At 56.2% G+C, this 27,266-nt stretch overlaps 1 protein-coding gene across 1 annotated transcript; it reads right to left on the bottom strand.

Moving 5' to 3' along the window:
- Positions 1-81: 81 nt before the first annotated feature.
- Positions 82-26,146, bottom strand: LOC311509857 (histone-lysine N-methyltransferase 2C-like; the record flags this gene model as incomplete). The annotated part of the gene is given in 48 exon segments (XM_084575297.1): positions 82-965; positions 2,117-2,225; positions 2,306-2,379; positions 2,459-2,575; positions 2,669-2,870; positions 2,994-3,121; positions 3,612-3,748; positions 3,840-3,952; positions 4,065-4,441; positions 4,540-4,749; positions 4,902-5,097; positions 5,218-5,345; positions 5,430-5,609; positions 7,476-7,568; positions 7,952-8,064; positions 8,143-8,194; positions 8,281-8,412; positions 8,494-8,606; positions 8,685-8,860; positions 8,933-9,056; positions 9,136-9,268; positions 9,356-9,517; positions 9,601-9,804; positions 10,056-10,310; positions 10,396-11,430; positions 11,507-11,614; positions 11,760-12,034; positions 12,036-12,168; positions 12,251-12,483; positions 12,557-12,620; positions 12,706-12,772; positions 12,865-12,976; positions 13,059-13,400; positions 13,486-13,597; positions 13,698-14,062; positions 14,220-14,606; positions 14,698-14,882; positions 15,041-15,393; positions 15,763-16,002; positions 16,751-17,424; positions 18,024-18,528; positions 21,228-21,341; positions 23,005-23,259; positions 23,338-23,411; positions 23,911-24,261; positions 25,698-25,820; positions 26,038-26,070; positions 26,134-26,146. Coding segments are annotated over 48 exon segments (9,774 nt in total). The 3' UTR covers positions 82-872.
- Positions 26,147-27,266: the final 1,120 nt, after the last annotated feature.

The following is a 27,266-nucleotide window of genomic DNA, read 5'->3' as shown; positions in this document are numbered from 1 at the left end:
ATTTCAGACTGTCCTACGTTTCTCTTAGTCAGTGAACTCACCACAGCCTCAGGTCCTCACAGAGACGTCAAAGCACAGAGACATGATGTAAAATATTTTATTTTCTGTAAATGACTCTAAATCAGATTCACCAATTTCCCAAAACAAACAAAAAAACAAAAACATCATCTTCATCGTTGTCATCATCACACGGTTCACGTCCAGTAATAAAAAACAAAAGGCTTCATGTCGTCTCTCTGTACATATCAGTCTGTACGCCGTCTGCGTCCAATCACAACCCTTCAGCGTCGGCACGGCAACAGAAACTGTATTTTAACAGGTGGAGGAGTGAACTCATCTATGGTACACATATTTACACGCTGTCACTCCAGAGCTTGAACGCACCGCGGCTTTAGAAAATAGCTTCATTCAGTAATAAATACAAAAAGAAGGAAATCTCTTATTTTACAGGAAATTAACAAGCACTGGGGGGGGGAGGAGGGGGAGGAGGGGGGAGGAGGGGGGGGAGGAGGGGGGAGGGGAGGAGGAGAGGGGAGGGGGAGGGGCGGCTCATTGAATCAAGTCTTTGTGTTTTATTTCTTGTGTTTTAGTGCAAGTTAATGAACAACTTCCTGTTTACACTCATTTACACAGAGGACCAGCCTCTTCTGTAGCCCCGCCCCCTCCCCCCCCATCATTATTACCCATCAGCCACCTGGTCACATCCATCAGGTTGATGATCAATATTATCTTCTGATATGAAAAGGAGCGGGCGATCGACATCCGCTTCAAGAGAGAGAGAGAGAGAGAGAGCTGCCTGTGTGTGTGTGTGTGTGTGTGTGTGTGTGTGTGTATGTGTGTGTTGATGTGTGCGTGTTAGTGTGTGTGTGTGTTCAGTTCATCCATTTGCGGCAGTTAACGGCTCCACAGTGACACGGGATCTTGTGTTGATCGTCCTCCAGGTCAAACTTGTAGTCATAACAGAGCTGGAGGGAGAGAGGTTAGTGACTCACTGACTCACTGACTCATTGATTCACTGACTCACTGACTCATTCACTGATTCACTGACTCATTGATTCATTCATTCATTCACTGACTCATTCATTCATTGATTCACTGACTCATTGATTCATTCATTCATTCACTGACTCATTCATTCATTGATTCACTGACTCATTCATTCATTCATTCATTCACTGACTCATTCATTCATTGATTCACTGACTCATTCATTCATTCATTCACTGACTCATTCATTGACTGACTCATTGACTGACTCACTGACTCATTCATTGACTGACTCATTGACTGACTCACTGACTCATTAATTGACTGACTCACTGACTCATTCATTCACTGACTCATTCATTCACTGACTCATTCATTCACTGACTCATTGACTGACTCACTGACTCATTGATTCACTGATTCATTCACTGACTCATTCACTCACTGACTCACTCATTCACTGACTCATTCACTGACTCATTGATTCATTCACTGACTCACCCATTCATTCACTGACTCACTCATTCACTCACTGACTCACTCATTCACTGACTCATTCATTCATTCACTGACTCACTGACTCATTGACTCATTGACTCACTGATTCACTGACTCATTCATTAATTAATTCATTCACTGACTCACTGACTCATTGACTCATTGACTCATTCACTGACTCACTGATTCATTGACTCATTAACTCATTCACTGACTCATTCACTGACTCATTCACTGACTCATTCACTGACTCATTGACTCATTCACTGACTCATTAACTCATTAACTCATTCACTGACTCATTGACTCATAGACTCATTAACTCATTCACTGACTCCCTGACTCATTCACTGACTCACTGACTCATTGATTCATTCATTCATTCACTGACTCATTCATTCATTGATTCACTGACTCATTCATTCATTCATTCATTCACTGACTCATTCATTCATTGATTCACTGACTCATTCATTCATTCATTCATTCACTGACTCATTCATTCATTGATTCACTGACTCACTCACTGACTCATTCACTGACTCATTCATTCACTGACTCATTGACTCATTAACTCATTCACTGACTCCCTGACTCATTCACTGACTCACTGACTCACTCACTGACTCACCTCCTCTCCTCTCTGGATGCGTCTACAGGAGCTGATGATGATCTTGTTCTCCTTCTCCACCGTCACCACCTCCGTGATGCAGTTGGGAGCACATGAGTGGTTGATGTACCTGTCAATCACACACACAGGTCAATGACAGGCCACGCCCCCACGTCCCTGAGAACCACGCCCACGGCCGGCGGCTCTCACCTGGCCGGTCCTCCGGTGATGGTGGCGTCGATCACGTAATCGTTGTCGATCCGAAACATGTAGACGCCGCGGTTCTAGACGACCAATCAGGAATGAGTTAGGATGTGAAGCAGCAGGCGGGTCAGAACCTGAACAGGTGTGTGGCTCAGTTACCTGGGACTCGTACAGACGCTCCTTACGATTGGCTACTTCGCTCCTGATGATGGTGCCGATGTACTCGATGACCATGGTGCACCTCTCGATGTCTCTGGCGGCGTACAGACCCAGACCCTGAACACAAACACAGTCAGTACCGGCGCCGCCTCGGGCCTCGGGCCTCGGGGCGCCGCCTCGGGCCTCGGGGCAGCGCTGCAGGTATCTCACCTGGATGCGGGAGCGGGCCAGGTACACGTTGCTCTTCCACTCGGCCTTCATGCGGCGGTACTGAGACGACTTGGAGTGGCGTCCCTGGTGGGCGCCGGCCACGGTCTCCCCCGGCGACAGGGACAGGACGCCAGGGACCAGGCCCACGATGGAGCCCACCGAGCCCTGACACCTGGCGGCCATGCTGGTCAGCAGGTAGGGCCTGACGGAGAGAGACACACCTGAAACACGGGGCCCCCTGCTGTCCGTTTCCATGGAAACAAGAGGCTCAGTAACAGAACCAGGAAGCAGCAGTGATCTAGAAACAGGAAGGAGCAGCTGGTACCTCTTGACCTGACACGGTTTGGGTTCAGAACGGGCCGACCCGGACGGGTTGAAGGCCAGGGGCCACTCCATCAGGGGGTTCCTCCCGAAACGAAAGGTGTAGCGCTCACAGGCCTCCACGCCAGGTAACTGGGGGGGGGGGGGGGAGACCGGGGGGGGAGGGTGTTACTGGGAGTGTGTTACTGTGTGTGTGTTACAGTGTGTGTGTGTGTGTGTGTTACTGTGTGTGTGTGTTACAGTGTGTGTGTGTTACAGTGTGTGTGTGTGTGTGTGTTACTGTGTGTGTGTGTTACAGTGTGTGTGTGTTACTGTGTGTGTGTGTTACAGTGTGTGTGTGTTACAGTGTGTGTGTGTGTGTGTGTTACTGTGTGTTACAGTGTCTGTGTGTGTGTGTTACAGTGTGTGTGTGTTACAGTGTCTGTGTGTTACAGTGTGTGTGTGTTACAGTGTGTGTGTTACAGTGTGTGTGTGTTACAGTGTGTGTGTGTGTGTGTTACAGTGTGTGTGTGTTACAGTGTGTGTGTGTTACAGTGTCTGTGTGTTACAGTGTGTGTGACTCTGTGTGTTACAGTGTGTGTGTGTTACAGTGTGTGTGTGTTACAGTGTGCGTGTCCCGTACCGACTCGATGATCCTGGTCACTGCAGACGTGCTCAGACCAAACAGATCTTCTCCTTTCAGGTAAACAGGAAACAGTTTGAGGGTCCCAGACGAGGACCTCATCTCTGACACCGGCTTCAGGACCTGGTCCCACACATCTGGACACACACACACACACACACACTGATTTAAACACAGCTCCGTCTCCACCATCAGGATGTCCCACATGACGTTCCACTTCCTGTTTACCTTTGGGCGTGGGTCCCGTCAGTATGAGGTCGTCGTGTCCCTTCTCCACCACCTTCACCTTAAACAGCGGCCGCCCGTCCTGGTCCTCGATGTAGCACAGGTACTTACAGCGCCTGAAACACCAACAGCCAATCAGGAGGCAGCTCAGCAGGAACACATCACCTGGCCCTGATCAGCTGATCAACAGCGTCACGGCAACCAGAAACAGTAGAAGAAGAAGGAGACCTGTTGCTGTGGCGCATGCTCCAGTAGATGCGGTTGGCATGGTAACCAACGGGGAAGATGGCGGTCTGGTTGTGAAAGGCGCTCATCTGATGTGGGAGGAGCCTGCCGACGGCCCGGAACAGCAGGCTGCCGACCCGGAAGGTGTGCTGGCGATCGCCGCGCTGCACCACGGCGGCGATCTGCCGCGCCTCGTCCCGCTGCACGAACACCCGCCGGAACACGGCGAAGCACCGCAGCTCAGAGTCGTACGGATCGGACGCCGCCAGCGCCGGGTCGGGGGCGGCGCCGTGGGTGGAGGAGGGGGAGGCGCTGGACGACCTGTCCCCACTAAGAGCTACTGTCCTGGGCTTGTGGAGGTGACACAGCATGGTCTTATCCTGGAGGACAGAGAGTACAGAGAGGACAGGGACGGTCAGCTGAGACAGGCGGTGTTGTGTTGTGTGTGTCTGTGTTGTGTGTCTGTGTGTAGTCTGACCTTGAAGAAGGTGCAGTGGGCCTGCAGGGCGCAGGTGAAGTGGTAGGTGTTGGTGCAGCGGAGGCGGTTGCAGCCGCTGGTGGCGCCGGTCTGTTGACAGTGAGCGCAGCGCAGCGTCAGTCCTCGTCTCAGAGCCAGCTCCACGTTGATGAGGGCGCCGGCCTGAGTCTCGTACACCTCGCTGGACCACAGGGCGCAGTTCAGGTGGACCTGGGACAGCAGGGACAACAGGGACAACAGGGACAGCTGGTTAGACATGCTTTGGCTTCAGCGTGGGGAGCTGTCATGGCGTCCACTGGTTCTACCGTCTATGGTCCAGACTAAGGTCAAAGGTCAGACTGGAGGTCAGAGGTCAGACTCACCCACAGGTCCAGGTCCAGGTTCAGCAGCCTGGCGGGTCCGTCCGTCTGTCCGTCCCCCTGCTGGTGACAGAAGCAGCACCTTCGCTGGTCTTTGGGTAACGGGTCGGGACGAAGACACGCCCCCAGCTTCTTCAACAGCACGTCCACTTCCTCCTCCGTTGGCATGGAAACCACCTCCTTGGGAACACAGCTGCCCCTGTAGTAACAGGACAGGCGCGTGATGAGCCCGCTGAGCCTGGTAACGGTTGCTAAGGTGGGATTGGTCGGCGGCTGCTGTGGGGCCAATGCTAACATGCTAACATGCTAACATGCTAACCTGCTCAGCGTGATGCTAATGCTCCAGCGTCTCCAACGGCAACTCTTCATCCTCTTCCCATGACGGGGGGACAACGAGTCCTCTCCACCTGGGACTGCCCGGGGGTGGGGCTTCAGCTTCACCTTCACCTGTTGACCAATCAGAGTCCATCAGTCACATACATATCACCCCCCCCAACATGATCCTGTGACTTCAGAAGAGACGGCGCCCACCTTGAGGCTGTCCATGCGCGGCGTCCTGGTCTCCATGGTGATGGCAGAGGCAGGTGGAAAGCAGGGGGGCGGGGAGGAGGAGGAGGGGGGAGGAGAGGAGGGAGTGTGGGGGAGGGAGTGGACGGTGATGGAGGACATGTTGTTGGTGTACTGGTGCTGCACTCTGATGGGGACGGCAGGCTGAGGACAGACACACAGTGCATCATGGGAAATGTAGTGTCCAGCGTCTGGACTGACCACCTGACCACCTGATCACATGACCACCTGATCACATGACCACCTGATCACATGACCACATGACCACATGACCACCTGACCACCTGGTCACATGACCACATGACCACCTGATCACCTGATCACATGATCACCTGACCACCTGATCACATGACCACCTGACCACATGACCACATGACCACCTGACCACCTGATCACATGATCACCTGACCACCTGATCACATGACCACCTGATCACATGACCACCTGATCACCTGATCACATGATCACCTGATCACCTGATCACATGACCACCTGGTCACATGACCACCTGGTCACATGACCACCTGACCACCTGGTCACATGACCACCTGGTCACATGACCACATGACCACCTGACCACCTGATCACCTGACCACATGACCACATGACCACCTGACCACCTGACCACCTGATCACCTGACCACATGACCACATGACCACCTGATCACATGACCACATGACCACATGACCACCTGATCACCTGATCACCTGATCACATGACCACCTGATCACATGACCACCTGATCACCTGACCACCTGACCACCTGATCACCTGACCACCTGACCACCTGATCACCTGACCACCTGACCACCTGATCACCTGACCACATGACCACCTGACCACCTGATCACATGACCACCTGGTCACATGACCACCTGGTCACATGACCACATGACCACCTGACCACCTGATCACCTGACCACATGACCACCTGACCACCTGATCACCTGATCACATGACCACCTGGTCACATGACCACCTGATCACCTGACCACCTGATCACCTGACCACATGACCACCTGACCACCTGATCACATGACCACCTGGTCACATGACCACCTGGTCACATGACCACATGACCACCTGACCACCTGATCACCTGACCACATGACCACCTGACCACCTGACCACCTGATCACATGACCACCTGGTCACATGACCACCTGACCACCTGATCACATGACCACCTGGTCACATGACCACCTGGTCACATGACCACATGACCACCTGACCACCTGATCACCTGACCACATGACCACATGACCACATGACCACCTGACCACATGACCACCTGGTCACATGACCACCTGATCACCTGACCACATGACCACCTGACCACATGACCACCTGATCACCTGACCACATGACCACATGACCACCTGACCACCTGATCACATGACCACCTGGTCACATGACCACCTGGTCACATGACCACATGACCACCTGACCACCTGATCACCTGACCACATGACCACATGACCACATGACCACCTGACCACCTGATCACCTGACCACCTGATCACATGACCGCCTGATCACCTGACCACATGACCACCTGGTCACATGACCACCTGATCACCTGACCACATGACCACATGACCACCTGACCACCTGATCACATGACCACCTGGTCACATGACCACCTGGTCACATGACCACATGACCACCTGACCACCTGATCACCTGACCACATGACCACATGACCACATGACCACCTGACCACCTGATCACATGACCACCTGACCACCTGATCACCTGACCACCTGATCACATGACCACCTGATCACCTGACCACATGACCACCTGGTCACATGACCACCTGATCACCTGACCACATGACCACATGACCACCTGACCACCTGATCACATGACCACCTGACCACATGATCACCTGATCACCTGATCACCTGACCACATGACCACCTGATCACCTGACCACCTGGTCACATGACCACATGACCACATGACCACCTGATCACCTGACCACATGACCTGAGGGGACCTCTCACCTTGTTGGCTGCAGACCTCTGGAGGTTACATGAGAACTGAGAAGAACAGTTTGGACTACAGAAGACCAAGATGGACGCTGGTCTGGACGGAGCCTGGAAGACAAGGACACACATGACAGTGTTCCCTCTGGGACAGGGGGGTCAACTCACACATACAGCCCAATGTGGTCTAGAGGGGACCGGACCAGGAAGATAATAACATGATAACATGATAACCAGAGTCCATCTGTTTAGTGCAAAGTTTAATTTAATGAATGACACTAAATAAGTGATCTGAGCAGATCGTGGTCTCATGTCCTGTGTCTTTGTGTCTCTGTGTCTCTGTGTCCTGTTCTCTGTGTCTTCTCCACCAATCAGGTTCAGTTCTGGTTCTACTTCCCCAAACACAGCATTAACACACACACACACACACACACACACACACAGTGACGTCCTGTCTAGCGTCCCACAGTGAACCCTCCTCTCATGGGACCAACCTGTCTCAGATCCTTGACGATGTGGACTCCATCTCCCAGCACCACCTTGCAGTGGCTGCAACACTGAGGCCGAGCAGAGGCGCCGCCATGTTGGTTGTAGTCCATCCTGACGCCTGAGAAGAACAAAGAGGATGAAGAGGTTTTTGTCCTCTGGGCAGTGAGGACGTGTGAGGGACTAAACTCTGACTGACCAGGACATCCTGCTGCAGGGGGGGGTCTCTGCTGTCTGCTGGACGCTGGACCCTGAAAACAACAGACAGGATCACATCAGTGACTCTTCATCAGTAGAAGAAGAACCAGGATGTCTTCATCACCTGTGAGGGCCTCACCTGGGGCAGCGGCACCTGGACCCCGGCCAGCAGGGCCAGAGAGCTCTGCTGGGGGGCGTCCGGTCGGCTCAGCTGGTAGTTGACGGGGACCCGGAGCAGCTCGGCCAACGCCGCCATCACACCTGGAAGGTTCTGGAAAAACACAGGTACTGTGACGTCATCAGGGGGAGGGGCTACTGGTGACGCCACCAACAGAGAGAGAGAGATAGCTACCTGAGCAGCAACCGGGTTCAGAGTTATCGCTATGGCAACCAGGTCTGTGCTAGAGCATGAGGGGGGACCCTGATGGTTTGGCTCCGCCTTCACTTCCTGTTTGACTGCAGAGCCTGGACACACCCACACAGGTAAGAGCTGAATTAGTCTGCACCTGAACCTCAAGACACTCAAGTCCACCGAGCACCAACCTTTTCCCCAGGCGCAGGGTATGATGGGTAGTGTAGGCGACGGGCAGGGCGAGGGCGGCTCCAGTTTGATGAAGGACAGGTCGGGGTACCTGCTGACCTCCATGTCCACCACGCTCTCCGGAGACGACGACGGGACGAAGCCGTCCGGGCTGCCGCGCTCCGCCAAGTCCTGAATCCTGAGGAGGAAGCAGACGAGTCAAGGAGACGCTCCCCCTCCACTCTGTAACACCTGAGTGGGCGGGGCCTACCTGAGCTCCTCCTGGTTGTTGTGGGGCGGAGTTGGCAGGGAGGCCGGCACGTCAACAGTCTTGGAGGCGTGGTTTAGTACCAGAAGCTCCTCCCCCTTTTGCTTCAGAGCTGACACACCTTTCACTGAGGTAAAAACATCAGGTCACTGCTCTACGTCTACAGAGGACTAGTGCATCATGGGACATGTAGTGTCCAGTCTCACCATCCGGCTCACCGAGCTCCTTCCTGGTCAGCTCCTCCGTCGTGGCAAAGCCATTCACCAGTTTCTGCCTGGCCACGGGTGGAGGGGTGGGGGGCAGGGAGGCCGGCGGCGTGGGGGGGTTACTGAGGTTATTCTGCTGGAGACATGAGGACAAACGTGACTCTTTGGTTCCCAGCAGCTGAACGAGGGCAGCATCACTGAGGACGTCCTGCAGCAGCACCTTGTAAATGAGCTGGGAGTAGTAGTCGCTGACCCCCTCCAGGGAGGCGTTGCCGAAGGAGCCGCTCAGTCTGGAGTCTCCGCCCAGAGACGAGCTGCCGTACGGGGGGAACAGGCTCAGATCCGCCCCCAGCACCGGCTCCATGAGGGGCAGCACCGACAGCTGAGAGGGGGACACACAGAGACACGGTCAGGACGTTTAGAGTCCGGCTGCAGACGCTACCTACGCTGGACGAACCGTCCTACCTGTGTCAGGTGAGTCATCAGAGGGTCGGAGGAGGACGAGGAGGACGAGGAGTGGAGTGTCTTCTCCTCCTCCTCCTTCTTCCTCCTTTTGTATTTGGGAGGAGCTCTGTCCTTGTCGGGCCGGGCCGGTCTCTTGCAGCGCTGCTGAGTCTTCTTCCTGCCAGAGGAGTCCAGCTGATCTGGACCAGGACTGTCCCTCGTCACCTGGAGGACACAGATGTCCTCGTTAACAGTCATGTACGTTAATGATCTACCGGCTCGTTAGTAACCTCATTAGGATCCTTCTGCCCTCTGCTCTGGGTGATATGGATCATCTACGTGACCATGAACCAGTGATTGAGTCACAACGCTTCTAGTTAGTCTGGATGTCTGACCTTTGACCTTTGACCTTTGACCTCAGAGTAATGAAGGAGCCAGCTGCACCTTCTGGGCACTCATCATCACTAAAACCTCACCGTGTTGCCGTGGGAACCAGGTCCGTCCTCTTCCTCTGACCGGACGCCGTCAGTGGACAGCTGGCGGTGGGGGGGGGCCTGGCCGGTGGGTGAGGGCGTCGTGGTCGGGGAGCTCTTGTCTTTCAGGAGATGTCTCAGCAGCTCCTTCCCCCTGTCTCCCCCGTGAAGGGGAGAGAGGGAGGAGAAGCCCTCACCTCCACCCTCCTCCATCTTCACCACGCCTCCCCCGTATGCTCCCCCCTCCTCTCGCTCCTCCTGCGGGGGGGACGAGGACACAAAATGAAGACCTGTGGGACACTTTACTGCAGCAGCACGACCACAAACAACACGAGGTTCTCACCTTGACCTCCAGGAGAGCAGACAGGGGGCCTCTCTGGCCCTCCATGGCCAGGACGGGGCCTCTCTGGCCTTCCATGCCCAGGACGGGGCCTCTCAGGCCCTCCATGCCCAGGACGGGGCCTCTCTGGCCCTCCATGCCCAGGACGGGGCCTCTCTGCTGGACTGCACAGCTGACAGACAGCTGCCTCTCCAGCTCAGACAGAGGAGTGAGCCCGGAGAGGGAGACGTCTGATTGGTCCACGCCACCACCAGTGGGCGTGGAGCAGGAAGTGTCTGAGACGGCTGGAGTGGGCGGGGCAGTGATGTCATCAGAGTGTGAGGACAGCGGCGTCCTGGCTCCTCCTCCTCCCACGCCGTCGTCTCCGTCCTTCTTCCTGTTCCTCTTCTTCTTTGGTTTGTCGTCTGGGATGATGTCAGAGTACAGATGAGCGAGGGAGGCGGAGCCTCCAGAGGAGCAGGGGAAGGAGGGGGAGGAGGAATCAGGTCCAAATCGATGCCCTCCAGGATGGGAGGGCGTCGTCCCAGATGGACGTATCTGTCCGTGGGCTGGGGGCCCAGCGAGGCCTGGGGGGGGTCCAGCGAGGCCTGGGGGGGGTCCAGCGAGGCCTGGGAGCCTCGGCCTGGTCTGGAGGTTAGGAGGAGCCGCGTCCATCGGGGGCCTGTGCTCAGGAAGGGTCCGGCCCCGCTCTGCTGGGGCCCCTGGGACCAGACCTGAAGCCATGTGAGGTGGTCCAGGGTGCAGGGGTCCCCCCATGAAGCCCTGGCTGAGGCCTGGCTGCTGGAGCTGCGGTGGAGGTCTGGAGGATGGGGGGGACTGGAGGAAGTCCTGGGGCAGCTCAGAGCTGAAGAAAGGCATCTGAGAAAGACCGTCCCCAGTGGGGGCAGGAGCTGGTCCCGGCGTCTGTCCCACCCGAGCCCCTGACAGAGCTCCAGTCTGAGGTACGGCTGCTCCTCCAGGCCCAGGACCCATGGTGGGTCCCAGGAGGCCCTGCTGCTCCAGCTCCAGCCTCTGCTGCAGGGCGCGGTGCCGCTCCACCTGAGGACACAGAGACACAGACGCTCTACCAAGGTTTCTCTAACCCGCTACAGTCCGTCCTCTGCTGATGCTTTACCTCCTGCATGAGCTGAACCCTCTGCCGCTCCTGCTGCTCCCTCAGACGCTCCCTCCGCTCTCTCTCCTGGAAACCTTCGCTGAACGGGTTGTTGTCGTCAAACTTCACCTGCAGAGGAGGCGGAGCCAACCAGGGTTAAAGGGCATCAACATAAAAGCACAACATCAGAGCGTCCTGCTGCGGCGTGGGCCCTCAGCCAGCGCTCAGACGGCTCCCTGTCGTGGTTCTGGACCAGAAGGGTTTCAGACGTTACCTGAGGCGTGGCGCTGGACGCGTCCCCCATGGCTCTGGTGGGGCCGGCGCTGAAACCCGCTGTCGGAGCTGTGAGTCCAGGTGCCATGGCTGGGGGGCTCTGGGCGTGTGGGGTGACCTGGGGGGTGTTAGGAAGGGTGGGGGGTATCTGAGGGGGCAGATGAGCCGGCATCCTCTGCCCCATCGCCCCTGGAAGCCTGCCCCCCGCGATCCAGCCAGGGGGGGCGTTTGGGGAAGGCGCCGGCGTGGGTCCACCCGGGTGGGGCTGCAGGGGCGCCACAGGCTGTGAGAGCAGGTTGAGGGGGATGGAGGGGGGGGGCGGAGGGGGGCTGCTGCAGAGCTTTCTGCTGCTGCTGCTTGGTCCTGTAGTCCTCTATCAGCTCTGCGTGGTCCTTCTGCTGCTTCCTGATCTGAACAGACACGACTCACAGGTGAACCTCAAGTCCCCACCACCACCCCACAACAGTCCAGCCACATACGGAGTCTGGGTACCTGCTCCAGCTGCTTCTGGACCGTCCCCTGCTGCTCGCTGATGTAGCGTAGCTGGGCGGCGTCCTCCTCGGCGAAGGCTCGTCCCGCCTTCTTGGCCGTCCTCTGTTTGGCGGACAGGGCCTTCTTGGTCTTGCGGTGGGCGGCGATCTGGTCCTCCAGGAGGCGCTGCTGCATCTGCAGGAGCTGCTGCGTCTCGCCCAGCCACTCCTCGTACTGACGCCGCTGAGACTCGTCTGTGAAAACACCGGAGACACTTTAACGTAAAGCCGTGTCAACGCTGACAGCTGATGGCGTTCTGACACTCACTGACGAAGCCCGGGCCGAAGCTGGGGGGGCTGGGTCGCACCGGCGGAGCGCTCAACTTCCCATCCTGACAGGGACACAAGAGAGGACAAGGAGACATTAGGGACTCTGGTCTGTCTGAGCTGACTGGACACCTGTGTGGCTGTAGCTACCTGTCCCACTGGCTGTGGGGGCTGAGGAGGCCCCTCGGGCTCCGGGGCCCCTGGAGGGTGCTGGAACCTGAGACAGAGACGAAGGAGACGTGATGTCAGGGATTCAACATTCAGAAAGACGTCTCTGCAGGTCAGAGGTCAGAGGTCAGAGGGCCCTACCTGTTGATGACCATGGGGGTCAGTCCCAGACTCCCCTGGGTCATGACCTTGTTGATGCCCTTCAGAGCCACCATCTTAGCCTTCATGATGGGGTCAGAGATGGAGTCAAAGTCTGCGGGACACACAGAAACAGGTCAGACGGACCCCGTCACATTAACATCACACACACCTAAAGGTCAGGGGTCAGGTCTCACCCATGCTGGGGAACACGGGGTCAGAGCTGGACCTCTGTCGGATCAGAGCCTGCATCTGTTTCTGCTGCTGCTGCTCCTGCCGCTCCTGATCCAGGAGGTCCTGCAGGAGAAGGGGCTGCTCCTCCAGGAGCAAAGGTCTGGCGCTGCTCTGGTTCTGGGGGGCAGGAGGTGGACTCTGGGTCTGGGTGGAGGGTCCCGGCTGTGGAGGCTGGTTCTGGGGCAGGCCGGGGGGTCCTTGAGGAGCCAGGCTGGGGTGTGGGGACACTGGGAGACTCTGCGGGAGGGGGGCAGGGGGGTAGGGTCCGCTGGGTCTCGGCTGCTGCTGGAAGACAGACTGTTGCCCTGGAGACAAGAAGGACAAAGACGATCTGGTCAAACCTGATCCTTGAGTCAAACACAGACCAGTAATCTAAGAGTGTCTGCTCACCTGCTGCCGTGGTGGGCTGGACACTGGGGGCCACGCCTAGCGGTGGAGCCTGCTGCTGGGCCTGGGGGGCCGGCAAGACCCCCGACACAGAACCAGAGGGCTCCAGCATCTCCTGGAGGGAGGGGGGGAGGGGGGAGGGGGGAGGGATTCATCAAATGACTGATGGGTAATCAGGCTGTCTGAGTCTGAGGACAAGTAAAACATGGTCCCACCTTAGTCAGGACGACTGAGGAATCAGCCCCGGGGGGTCCGGGGGGTCCGGGGGGTCCGCTGGTGGAGATGACCCCAGGTGGAGCAGAGGAGCCGCTCTCAGCCTCCATCTTGACGCCATCCTTTACCTCCTGTTTGACGTGGGTGATGAGGTGTGTCTGGCTGTCTGTCTTTCTGGGACCGTCCCTCCTGTCTCCGGCCTCGCTGTCCTCCACCGACTCGCCGAGGTCCAGCTCCTCGTTGAACATGTCCTTCTTGTCCTCCAGGTTGAGCTCGGGGTCAGCGTAGGCGATCAGGTCGAACTTCCCAGACAACAGGAAGTCGTCGAGGTGGAGGTCGTTGGGACCCAGATCCAGGTCTTCTTTACCTGAACCGGATCAACAACAGCTCATTTAATTAAAGGTTCATTAGTCATCAGTTATCCACTTTAATAATGAACCGAGATATTTATTAATTTAAAGAGCAAATGGAGACTCTAGTTGTCTACAGCGCCTCCTCTGCGCCTCCTCTGCGCCTCCTCGTACCGTCTTCAGGGTCGAGGTTGAGGTTGAGGTCGACCAGATCCTTCACTTCCACGTCCTCCAGATCCTTCACGGCCGAGTCCTCCCCCTCCATGTGCTCCTCCATCCCGTCAGAGTGTCCCAGGTGCTGCTGGTTCATCTGCTCCACGCCGCCGGCCATCGCCATCTGTTGTCCCATCAGCGTCTCCCCCGTCCTGGGCCCCAGACCGGGCCTGACCGAGGGCTGAGGGTCTCTGGGCAGCACTGCCCCGGGATCGGAGGCTGCGTGGAGAGGGAAGGGCAGCCTGAGGCGATTCTCTGGCGCCCGGTGTCTCAGCTCGATGTAGGGCTGTCCCATGATGCTGTGCTGCTGGATGGGGAGGGAGCGAGGGACGAAGGGCTGGGGAGCGCCTGGTGGGGGGGGCAGAGAGGAACATTTACAGGACTGACAGGAGAGATGCTGTGGATGATATCATTACAGTAACATGTTTGTCATCCTGACCTGGCGTCATCGGTGGGGGCGCGCTGGGTGCCAGCAGCGGTCTGATGCCGGTGAAATCACCAGGAACCGGTCTCCTCATCTGGACCCCCTCCACCACGCCATGCCCAGGCCCAGACATCGACCCCTGGGGAGCATGCAGGAAGGAGTCCTGGAGGCCTGCCGGTGCTCCAGGAGGGACACCAAACCTGGACCAGAGAGCAGATATGAGTCAGACATGTCTGAGGGACCAGGTCTGGACCTAGACGAGACCATGACCAGCTGAAACTAATGAGCAAGTTCATCTGAAGACTACATCACAGATGGCCGTAAGAATGAGCTGGTCTGAACCATGTGCACCTCTCACCTCAGGGCCGGTCCTCGTACGCCCAGCGGGACGTTCTGCCTGGGGAAGGGAGCCTCGCTGGGGGTGAAGCCCCTCTGCTGCTCCCCTGGGAAACATCCGGGGAACCTCGGGGTTAGGGCGCCACCGGGTCGCACCGTGCCGGGGTAGGGAGGAGGAGGACGTCCAAAGAGGTCGGCTGGAGGAGCGGCGGGGGCGGAGTCATCCTGGGACCAGCTGTGAAGAGGAGTGGGCCCGGTTGGGGCAGCGGGGGCCACGGGGGGCCCAGAAGACGCTGGATCCTGCAGACACTTCTCCTGGCGTAGGGCGCTCTTCTGCTGCTGCTGCCTGAGGAGGAGCTGCCGGAGGCGCTGACGCTGCAGGAGACAGACAAGCTGAGCCACAAGGACAAGACCTGGACAACAAGGACAAGATGGACAAGACCTGGACAAGAAGGACAAGACCTGGACAAGACCTGGACAACAAGGACAAGACCTGGACAAGACCTGGACAACAAGGACAACACCTGGACAACAAGGACAAGACCTGGACAAGACCTGGACAACAAGGACAACACCTGGACAAGACCTGGACAACAAGGACAAGACCTGGACAAGACCTGGACAAGACCTGGACAACAAGGACAAGATGGACAAGACCTGGACAAGAAGGACAAGACCTGGACAACACCTGGACAACAAGGACAACACCTGGACAAGACCTGGACAAGACCTGGACAACTCTACCTGTCTCAGCTTCTCCTCTGAGTCCCCCAGCTGTGGCAGGATGCTCATTGGTCCGTCTAAAGAGGCTCCGCCCAGCACTGACATGTCATTGGTCACCGTCTTGTCTGACTGGGATGGGCCCAGGGTCATGTGACCCTGATCAAAGGGGTCGTGACCCGGCAAGGAGAAGCCACCGTCCTCTGACATCCCAGGATGCTTTGGGGTCTGGCTGCTGGACGTTCTTCCTGGAGACTGCTGCAACTGGGCCCAGAGAGACGGATTAGAGACATTAGAGGGGCCACATACGGGACTGTGACAGTCTGGTCTCAGGAGCAGTCTGGTCTCAGGGGCCACATACGGGACAGTCTGGTCTCAGGGGCCACATACGGGACAGTCTGGTCTCAGGGACAGTCTGGTCTCAGGGGCCACATACGGGACAGTCTGGTCTCAGGGGCAGTCTGGTCTCAGGGGCTACATACGGGACAGTCTGGTCTCAGGGGCAGTCTGGTGTCAGGGGCCACATACGGGACAGTGTGGTGTCAGGGGCCACATACGGGACAGTCTGGTCTCAGGGGCCACATACGGGACAGTCTGGTCTCAGGGGCCACATACGGGACAGTCTGGTCTCAGGGACAGTCTGGTCTCAGGGGCCACATACGGGACAGTCTGGTCTCGGGGACAGTCTGGTCTCAGGGGCCACATACGGGACAGTCTGGTCTCAGGGGCCACATACGGGACAGTCTGGTCTCTGGGACAGTCTGGTCTCAGGGGCCACATTAAGATAAATAAACGTTGACTCATCGCTGCCATCAGCTGTTGAGTTCTGTGACAGATGAGTAATTCATGTGGTGGGTGAGACTGGATCCTCTGGTGGCCCCTGAGACCAGACTGAATCCTCTGGTGGCCCCTGAGACCAGACTGGATCCCAGACTGGATCCTCTGGTGGCCCCCGGGCCATATGTCCCTGTGTTACCATGGCTACCAGCAGAAGGACTGAGGGATCCCTTACCTTGTGCGGCGCTGGAGCGAAGGTCGCCGGGTCTCCAGACGGTCCCGGGGCCAGAGGGGAAGAACCGGACCCTGGGCTCTGGCTGAAAGGCGTGGGGGGCTGCTGGCCGTACGGGTCGGCGCCCCGTTGACCCCCAGGTGATCGAGGGAAGCGGTCTGTGGCGGAGGGGCGGGGCGTGCCCGGATTGGAGGAGTAGGGGTCCAGGTTTGGGTGAGAGGGGGACGGGCGTCGGTTCACGGACTGCTGGTTGAACTGGTCCAGTCTCAGTGAGGGGGGGGTGCTGAGGTAGGTGGGGTCAGAATGTGGTCGGGGCGTACCAGGGGTCTGAGGGGTGGCGTAGGTGTCGGGGGAGTGGCGGGACGCCATTGGGGACGGCTGGGCGTAGGGGTCTCCGGGCGTCTGGGCGTAGGGGCTCCGGTGGGGGGAGCCCAGTCCTGACAGGGGGCTGGAGGGGAAGGAAGGATCCTGGGCCTGGGGGAGGGAGAAGGACAGGTCCCTCCTCCCTCCCGGGCCTCCAAACACCTCCTGCTGAGGCTGGTGCTGGGGGGGCATGGGGGCTTTGAACACCCCCACGCCACTCCTCTGATACGACTCGGGACGGACGCCAAGTTGGCAGACGGAGAGGTCAGAGGTCACGACAGAGGAGGGGCTCATCATACGGCTCTGCTGTGGGCCTAGAGGAGAAACAGGAGGAGAGGAGTCAGTGGGAGCCGGGAGCCAGGAGCCAGGAGGAGGAGGAATCAGGAGGAGGAGCTGGTAGGAGGAGGAGTCAGTGGGAGGAGTCAGTGGGAGGAGGAGGGGTCAGGAGGAGGAGGAGTAACAGGAGTAACAGGAGGAGGGGTCAGTGGGAGGGGTCAGGAGTAACAGGAGGAGGGGTCAGTGGGAGGAGTCAGGAGTAACAGGAGGAGGAGTCAGTGGGAAGAGTCAGTAGGGGGAGGAGGGGTTACAGGAGGAGGAGTCAGTGGGAGGAGGAGGGGTCAGTAAGAGGAGGAGGAGTAACAGGAGGAGGAGTCAGTGGGAGGAGTCAGTGGGAGGAGTCAGTAGGAGGAGGAGGAGTTACAGGAGGAGGAGTCAGGAGGAGGAGTAACAGGAGGAGGAGTAACAGGAGGAGGAGTCAGTGGAAGGAGGAGGAGTCAGGAGGAGGAGTCAGTGGAAGGAGTAACAGAAGGAGAGGTAGGAGTCAGTGGGAGGAGGAGTCAGGAGGAGGAGTAACAGGAGGAGGAGTCATGAGGAGGAGGAGTCATGAGGAGGAGGAGTCAGTAGGAGGAGTTACCTGGCTGGGGCCCCAGGGCCCTGAACACCTCAGAGGTTTTGGAGTCGGGGGACGGGGCGGGGGAGCCCATTGCATCGTGGGCTGGGGAGGTGCTGAGGGAGTTGTGACGCTGCTGCGTTGGAGCTCCTGACTGAGAGGAGGGCCGAGGAGTCCCTACTACCTTACTGTAGGGGTCCCAGGGCGAGGAGGGGCGGGAGGAGGGCGGGGAGAACATCTGGGGGGAGGACGGGGGCTGGTGGAGAGGGGAGGACGGGAAGACGGAGGGAGGAGGAGCCTGAGGTCTGAGGAAGACGTCGTCTGCTAGTCCCGAACTGCCCTGCAGGAGGAGATGCTGCTTGGTCTGCAGGGGGGAGGTGGCGCCCCCGGTGGAGGAGTCGTCAGGGGACAGGTGTCCAGGGAGACGCTGTCCTGCCATCATCAGCTGCTGTCTCTGCTCGTTCTTCACCTGCTCCAGTTTCTGGGTGGCCTCCATCTTGGCCAGCTGTTTACTCTTCTGACGCATTTGCTGAGACACAGAGACACCAGGGTCAGAGACGCCAACATGGCGGCTAGCAACGCTCGCTGTCCCTCTCTCTCTCTGTCAGTGGGACGACGCCGCCACATGTCCACAGGTTCCAGCAGGGTCACGTGATCCAGGTAGAGCAGGTGTACCTGCTACCTGGATGATTATTCCACCTCAAGAATGAACTTCACATGGAGGAAACACTCCAGAGACGGCTACGCTAATGATAATGCTACAGGCTATGCTAAAGGCTATGTAAAAGGCTATGCTAGTGGCTATGCTAAAGGCTATGTTAAAGGTCATGCTGCAGGAAATGCTAAAGGCTTTGCTAGTGGCTATGCTAGTGGCTATGCAAAAAGCTATGCTAAAGGCCATGCTAGTGACTATGCTAGTGGCTATGCTACAGGCCTTGCTAAAGGCCATGCTAGTAGCCATGCTAGTGGCTATGCTAAAGGCTATGCTAGTGGCCATGCTACAGACGAAGCCCATGAAGACGTCATCTCTACGTGACTCTACATCATCGTTATCGTTCAGAGACAGACTGATGGAAGCTGCTGGATCCTGTGGACATGAGGTCCGACGCCGTCTGGTTCTGGTCCTGGTGTCGGTCGGTATAGCAGACTTGTCTAGTTTGCTCCAGCTGACTGCTCTGTCCTGACTGTCTCTCACCTGCTTAATCACACCTGCTCACAGAGAAGGTGAAGCTGCTGCTGTCCTTCGTTGGACACGTCCAGGACACGTCCAGGACATGTCCAGGCTGGACCTACGCCGTGTGTTACTTCAGTCAGTAAAAGAATCTAAGGCTCAGTTCAGACCTTCCATTAACACCCGTCCTGATCTGGTCTCTAGTGTCCAGGTGTGAACACTGATCTGGTCTCTGTCCACATGTGACCTCCTTCCTTTGGTAGTGTGAACACACACTGATAAAAGACCAGCGACCACTAAAACGTTCCTACGTTCTCGTTCATAGAACAGTATCAAGAGGTAACTGGTTCTCTGAAAGTAATCAGAGCTATGGACTGGACACATAGAGAACCATCACATGATGGAACATGTTCATTCATCAATGATCAGATCAGATGCTTCATTAACCAACATGGTGGGACAGGGAGGACAGCTGTCAAAGAGGACATGTCTGTCTCCACTCCAGTGGAGGACAGCTGTCAAAGAGGACATGTTTGTCTCCACTCCAGTGAGTAGCGTCTCCAAGTTCTTCTTTTTTCCGTCTTACTCATTCTTATGTTTCATCTTCTGATCAAGCAGAGAGGGGAATCTCAGGTGGAGGGTCAATTTAAATTAGCATATTTGAAAAGGGGGCGTGGCCAGGGAGGGGTCAGGTACAACATGTGCCTCAATTGGGATGAACAAAGGAAATGTACTTCTGGTTCTGAGCGTGGGACACGTTTTAGAAGGAAATCCACTCAAGTCTTTGTCCATGAGGACCTGGTTCCTCTGAGGATGAAGCTTCAGGGTTCAGGTCTAGTCTGAGTCTTTGTCCATGAGGACCTGGTTCCTCTGAGGATAAAGCTTCAGGGTTCAGGTCTAGTCCGAGTCTTTGTCCATGAGGACCTGGTTCCTCTGAGGATGAAGCTTCAGGGTTCAGGTCTAGTCTGAGTCTTTGTCCATGAGGACCTGGTTCCTCTGAGGATGAAGCTTCAGGGTTCAGGTCTAATCTGAGTCTTTGTCCATGAGGACCTGGATCCTCTGAGGATGAAGCTTCAGGGTTCAGGTCTAATCTGAGTCTTTGTCCATGAGGACCTGGATCCTCTGAGGATGAAGCTTCAGGGTTCAGGTCTAGTCTGAGTCTTTGTCCATGAGGACCTGGTTCCTCTGAGGATGAAGCTTCAGGGTTCAGGTCTAATCTGAGTCTTTGTCCATGAGGACCTGGTTCCTCTGAGGATGAAGCTTCAGGGTTCAGGTCTAGTCTAGTCTGAGTCTTTGTCCATGAGGACCTGGTTCCTCTGAGGATGAAGCTTCAGGGTTCAGGTCTAGTCTGAGTCTTTGTCCATGAGGACCTGGTTCCTCTGAGGATGAAGCTTCAGGGTTCAGGTCTAGTCTGAGTCTTTGTCCATGAGGACCTGGTTCCTCTGAGGATGAAGCTTCAGGGTTCAGGTCTAATCTGAGTCTTTGTCTCTAAAATAAATCAGATCTTAACATGTGAGAGTCTTTCCATCTTGTTCCAACATCCGGATCATGTCCTCAAGTCATGAACTGAGAGCAAACTGAGACCAGATCTCCAGTGGTGGCTGGAGACACATTTTAATCAAGACCAGGTGGAGACACAGGTGAGACCAGGTGTTACTGTGAGGTCTGAACGAGGCCTACATCTCTACCAATCAATCAGTAAAGACTCTGGACGCTGAAGGACGGCAGCAGTCTGACGTTCAGAGCGAGACAGAATCCCTTCAGAATAAAATCAGTCGGTTCTGAGGCGGACTCAAACCTCGGACACCAACTCTGGGACCAGATCAGCTGTGACCTTTGACCCAGAGAGGACGCCGTGGCTGAAGCTGGACCCATGCGTCTGACATCCTCTCGGCCCCGGAGGTCACGGTTTTGGACGGTCCCATCATGAGGTGGTGCTTAGTGCTCAGAGTTAAACCAGTAAACATGACTCAGCTGTTGACCTCCAGGTGATCAGAGGAGGTCAGAGGGCATGGATCCAGGAAGTCTGCCTGGAACAGGTTTTCCTTGAATCTTACCAGAGCCTGTTTGCCACCTCCCGCTACGGGATGTGTTGGTGATTTTAGGGCTTTGCTTTGGGGGAGATTTTGCTGCCTCTTCTTAGCGGCTGCCCATCTGTCATTACCCTCTCCCTTTTCAATGACAATTACATCAGAGACGTTAGTCGGAGCGAGAGAGGCTCAGCAGGCATGCACATCACAACATCATCATCATCAACTCTTCATCAACACCACCCCCCGCATGCATGCAGCCTGGCGGTTACCGTGGTAACTACCCAGAACCAGGCGGGGAACCAACACCATCCTCAGAGCCAGAGCCAGAGTCACTACATCTGGTCTAAAAGGAAACTGTTTAAGAATAAAAGACACAAGCTTTAGAATATTACTTTAAAAAAACATCAGACCCTGGTCTCTGTGGACCCTATAAACCCTGGTCTCTATGGACCCTGGTCTCTGTGGACCCTGGTCTCCATGGACCCTGGTCTCTGTGGACCCTATGGGCCCTGGTCTCTATGGACCCAATGGACCCTGGTCTCTGTGGACCCTGGTCTCTGTGGACCCTATGGACCCTGGTCTCTGTGGACCCTGGTCTCTGTGGATCCTAGTCTCTGTGGATCCTGGTCTCTGTGGATCCTATGGACCCTGGTCTCTATGGACCCTGGTCTCTGTGGACTCTATGGTCTCTGTGGACCCTATGGACCCTGGTCTCTGTGGACCCTGGTCTCTATGGACCCCATGGACCCTGGTCTCCATGGACCCTGGTCTGTATGGACTCTATGGACCCTGGTCTCCGTGGACCCTGGTCTCCGTGGACCCTGGTCTGTATGGACTCTATGGACCCTGGTCTGTATGGACCCTGGTCTCCGTGGACCCTGGTCTGTATGGACTCTATGGACCCTGGTCTCCATGGACCCTGGTCTGTTTGGTCTCTGTGGACCCTGGTCTCTATGGACCCTGGTCTCCATGGACCCTGGTCTCCATGGACCCTGGTCTGTATGGACTCTATGGACCCTGGTCTCCGTGGACCCTGGTCTCCGTGGACCCTGGTCTGTATGGACTCTATGGACCCTGGTCTGTATGGACCCTGGTCTCCGTGGACCCTGGTCTCCGTGGACCCTGGTCTGTATGGACTCTATGGACCCTGGTCTCCATGGACCCTGGTCTGTTTGGTCTCTGTGGACCCTGGTCTCTATGGACCCTGGTCTCCATGGACCCTGGTCTGTATGGTCTCTGTGGACCCTGGTCTCTATGGACCCTGGTCTCCGTGGACCCTGGTCTCCGTGGACCCTGGTCTGTATGGACCCTGGTCTCCATGGACCCTGGTCAGACTTCAGTGTCAGTAACATTGTGTCTGATTAATTAGTGATCAACTAAAACTTCTTCTAGATCAGATAGTAGAAAACACATGTGGAGAACCAAAGAACCCAGAGTGTTCCACGTTGGGTTCTTTGGTTCTTGAAAGTGAATCTGATTCCACTACAGGAGACAACGTCCACACAGTTCAACCTTTGGACATTTTATTTATCCTGGACATCATCACGTTCTACCATTGAGATCATTCTACTCTGATCCAGAAGAAGAACCGGTCACATGGTCTCCTTCAGATAAACCCGTCCTGCTCTGACTCAGACTCAGACTCTCAGGGTGACCACAGAGACCAGGATGTGACTGCCTCAGGTCTCCAGCTCTGTGCTCTGATTGGTTCAACGTTACGTTCTGTGACGGTGTTGGTTTCTCCCTCTGGTTCTACGTCATAGAGGGTCGGGGGGCGTTAAGACACCACAGCTTGGCTCACCTGTCTGAACTTCCACTCCTGCTCCTGCTCCGACTCTTTGGGCCTCAGTGGGTCCTTGAACGCCATATCTGTCTCCATGGAAACCGGGTCATACAGCCCCTGTGACGATGGCGACGGCGGCGGCAGCGACAGCGACACCACCTGCTGCTGCTGCTGCTGCTGCTGCTGCTGGGGGGGCGGAGGACGTTTGAGAGGATCGTTGGACAGCTGCACCTTGTTGATACGCTGAGCCGCCCGGTTGTCCCGAGCTTTTTGCTGCAGAGACAAGTTGAGACAGGAAGACGTCAACGTGACGTCCTCATCATCCTCAGGAGACACAGGAGAGACACTCACCACATATGGAGCTCTGTCCTGAGAGCTGGCCTTCCTCCACAGCTTGGCAATCTGCTTCACTCTGGTGGACCAGTCTGAGACGCAGAGGACAGAGGGTTAAAGACACCATGAGGGACACAGAAGGGACAGCTGGTGTTCATGAGGACATTCAGAATAACAATGGACGTCTCAGAGAAACTCTGTGTCTCCAAGTCTATCTCTGTGTCTCTGTCTGTGTGTCTACCAGTACCATGGTACCGTGTGTCTGTCTCTCTGTGTGTCTCTGTCTCCATCTCTGTCTCTGTGTCTATGTCTGTGTGTCTCTGTCTCTGTACCAGGGTACAATGTGTCTCTGTCTCTATGTCTCTATGTCTGTCTCTGTGTCTCTGTCTCCATGTCTCTGTACCAGGGTACAATGTGTCTCTATGTCTCTGTCTCTGTCTCTGTGTGTCTCTGTCTCTCTCTGTCTCTCTGTCTCTGTCTGTCTCCATGTGTCTGTACCAGGGTACAGTGTGTCTATGTATCTCTGTGTGTCTCTCTGTCTCTGTGTGTCTCTCTCTCTCTGTGTCTCCATGTCTCCATGTGTCTCTGTACCAGGGTACTGCTGCCTCAGCTGGGGGTAGTTGGTGTTGCAGTAGAGGACGGGGGCGACGGTGGCCATGTCTCCCAGACTCTCCTCCTTCTCCCACTTCAACATTCCCCTCTGAGCCGTCGACAGCGCGTCCTGCTCGCCCTCTCCCGCCGACGCCTGATTGGCCGAGACCGCCCCAGGGCCCGGGTCTTCGGGAGGGGACATCCTGAAGCCGACCGGAGCCTGGGGGGCCCCGCTGGGCATCATTGGCGTTTTAGGAAAGTGAAGAGCGGCAGGATGAGCAGCATTAGCAGCATTAGCAGCATTAGCAGCCATCAGGCCGTTCATCAGCGGCAGGCGAGGGAACACAGCATCTGGTCACAGGAGACAGACAGTCAGTACAGATGGTGATCAGTGGGACAGTCAGTACATATGACGATCAGTGGGACAGTCAGTGGGACAGTCAGTACATATGGTGATCAGTGGGACAGTCAGTACATATGACGATCAGTGGGACAGTCAGTGGGACAGTCAGTACATATGGTGATCAGTGGGACAGTCAGTACATATGACGATCAGTGGGACAGTCAGTGGGACAGTCAGTACATATGGCGATCAGTGAGACAGTCAGTACAGATGGTGATCAGTGGGACAGTCAGTACAGATGGTGATCAGTGGGACAGTCAGTACATATGACGATCAGTGGGACAGTCAGTGGGACAGTCAGTACATATGGCGATCAGTGAGACAGTCAGTACAGATGGTGATCAGTGGGACAGTCGGTACATATGGTGATCAGTGGGACAGTCGGTACACATGGTGATCAGTGGGACAGTCAGTACAGATGACGATCAGTGGGACAGTCAGTACAGATGGTGATCAGTGGGACAGTCAGTACAGATGGTGATCAGTGGGACAGTCAGTGGGACAGTCAGTACATATGGCGATCAGTGGGACAGTCAGTACAGATGGCGATCAGTGGGACAGTCGGTACAGATGGTGATCAGTGGGACAGTCAGTGGGACAGTCAGTACATATGACGATCAGTGGGACAGTCGGTAAAGATGGCGATCAGTGGGACAGTCGGTACAGATGGCGATCAGTGGGACAGTCGGTACAGATGGTGATCAGTGGGACAGTCAGTGGGACAGTCGGTACAGATGGCGATCAGTGGGACAGTCGGTACAGATGGTGATCAGTGGGACAGTCAGTGGGACAGTCGGTACACATGGCGATCAGTGGGACAGTCGGTAAAGATGGCGATCAGTGGGACAGTCGGTACAGATGGCGATCAGTGGGACAGTCGGTACAGATGGTGATCAGTGGGACAGTCAGTGGGACAGTCGGTACACATGGCGATCAGTGGGACAGTCGGTACACATGGCGATCAGTGGGACAGTCGGTACACATGGCGATCAGTGGGACAGTCGGTACAGATGGCGATCAGTGGGACAGTCGGTACACATGGCGATCAGTGGGACAGTCGGTACACATGGCGATCAGTGGGACAGTCGGTACAGATGGCGATCAGTGGGACAGTCGGTACAGATGGCGATCAGTGGGACAGTCGGTACAGATGGCGATCAGTGGGACAGTCGGTACAGATGGCGATCAGTGACACAGTCGGTACAGATGGCGATCAGTGGGACAGTCGGTACATATGGCGATCAGTGGGACAGTCGGTACAGATGGCGATCAGTGGGACAGTCGGTACACATGGCGATCAGTGGGACAGTCGGTACAGATGGTGATCTGTGTGTGTGTGTGTGTGTGTGTGTGTGTCTATAGTGTGTGTCTAGTGTGTGCGTACCTGTGTTGTGTGTCTTGGTCCCGGCAGCAGTGTGTGTCTGTTGGCTCTGATCTGATTGGTTGTTCCTGCTGTTTGGACTCAGGACGGCAGTGAACACTTCCTCCACATCCTTCCCCTCCAGCTCTACACACACACACACACACACACACACACACACACACAGACAGATGTTTCCAGCTGTGAGACAACATTGTCACCTGCACCCACCTGTCCTCAGCTCGTCCTCATAAACTGTCTCTCATGTACATAAAAGCTAGTACTACATGAAGCTGACAGACAGAGACATGCTTCAGGGTCCTGGTTCTGGTTCTGGTTCCGGTTCCAGTGTGGTCACACTTACCTGGGATCTTGTAGAGTTTCCCGAGGATGGCCCCTGAAACACCAGAAGACAGAATGTTTATCCATCATTCATGGAGGTGACGGGCGTCTTATTAACCCACCGTCTCCATAACTAGAATAATGTACAGTTCAGACAACACAAGGCCCCCTAGTGGAGAGAAGAGGGAGCACAGCCTCATGATGAAAGCCTGAATGGGACGGAGCGGCTACACGGGGCGGTTACATGGAGCGGCTACATGGAGGAGCTACATGGAGGAGCTACACGGAGGAGCTACACGGATCGGCTACACGGGGCGGCTACATGGAGGAGCTACATGGAGGAGCTACACGGATCGGCTACACGGGGCGGCTACACGGAGGAGCTACATGGAGGAGCTACATGGAGCGGCTACATGGAGGAGCTACACGGAGGAGCTACACGGAGCAGCTACACGGGGCGGCTACATGGAGGAGCTACATGGAGGAGCTACACGGAGCGGCTACACGGGGCGGCTACATGGAGGAGCTACATGGAGGAGCTACACGGAGCAGCTACACGGAGGAGCTACACGGAGCAGCTACACGGAGCAGCTACACGGAGCAGCTACATGGAGGAGCTACACGGAGGAGCTACATGGAGGAGCTACATGGAGGAGCTACATGGAGCGGCTACATGGAGGAGCTACACGGAGGAGCTACACGGAGGAGCTACACGGAGGAGCTACATGGAGCAGCTACACGGAGGAGCTACACGGAGGAGCTACACGGAGCGGCGACATGGAGGAGCTACACGGAGGAGCTACACGGAGCGGCGACATGGAGGAGCTACACGGAGGAGCTACATGGAGTGGCTACATGGAGGAGCTACATGGAGGAGCTACATGGAGGAGCTACACGGAGGAGCTACATGGAGGAGCTACACGGAGCGGCGACATGGAGGAGCTACACGGAGCGGCGACATGGAGGAGCTACATGGAGGAGCTACATGGAGGAGCTACATGGAGCGGCTACATGGAGGAGCTACATGGAGGAGCTACATGGAGCAGCTACACGGAGGAGCTACACGGAGGAGCTACACGGAGCAGCTACACGGAGGAGCTACACGGAGCGGCGACATGGAGGAGCTACATGGAGGAGCTACATGGAGCGGCTACATGGAGGAGCTACATGGAGGAGCTACATGGAGGAGCTACACGGAGCGGCGACATGGAGGAGCTACACGGAGCGGCGACATGGAGGAGCTACATGGAG

Source organism: Chelon labrosus (assembly GCF_963514085.1).
Source record: "Chelon labrosus genome assembly, contig: SCAFFOLD_156, whole genome shotgun sequence".
Lineage (NCBI taxonomy): Eukaryota > Metazoa > Chordata > Actinopteri > Mugiliformes > Mugilidae > Chelon > Chelon labrosus.
The sequence above is the reverse complement of the archived record's forward strand: the minus strand, read 5'-3'. Positions and strand labels throughout refer to the sequence as shown.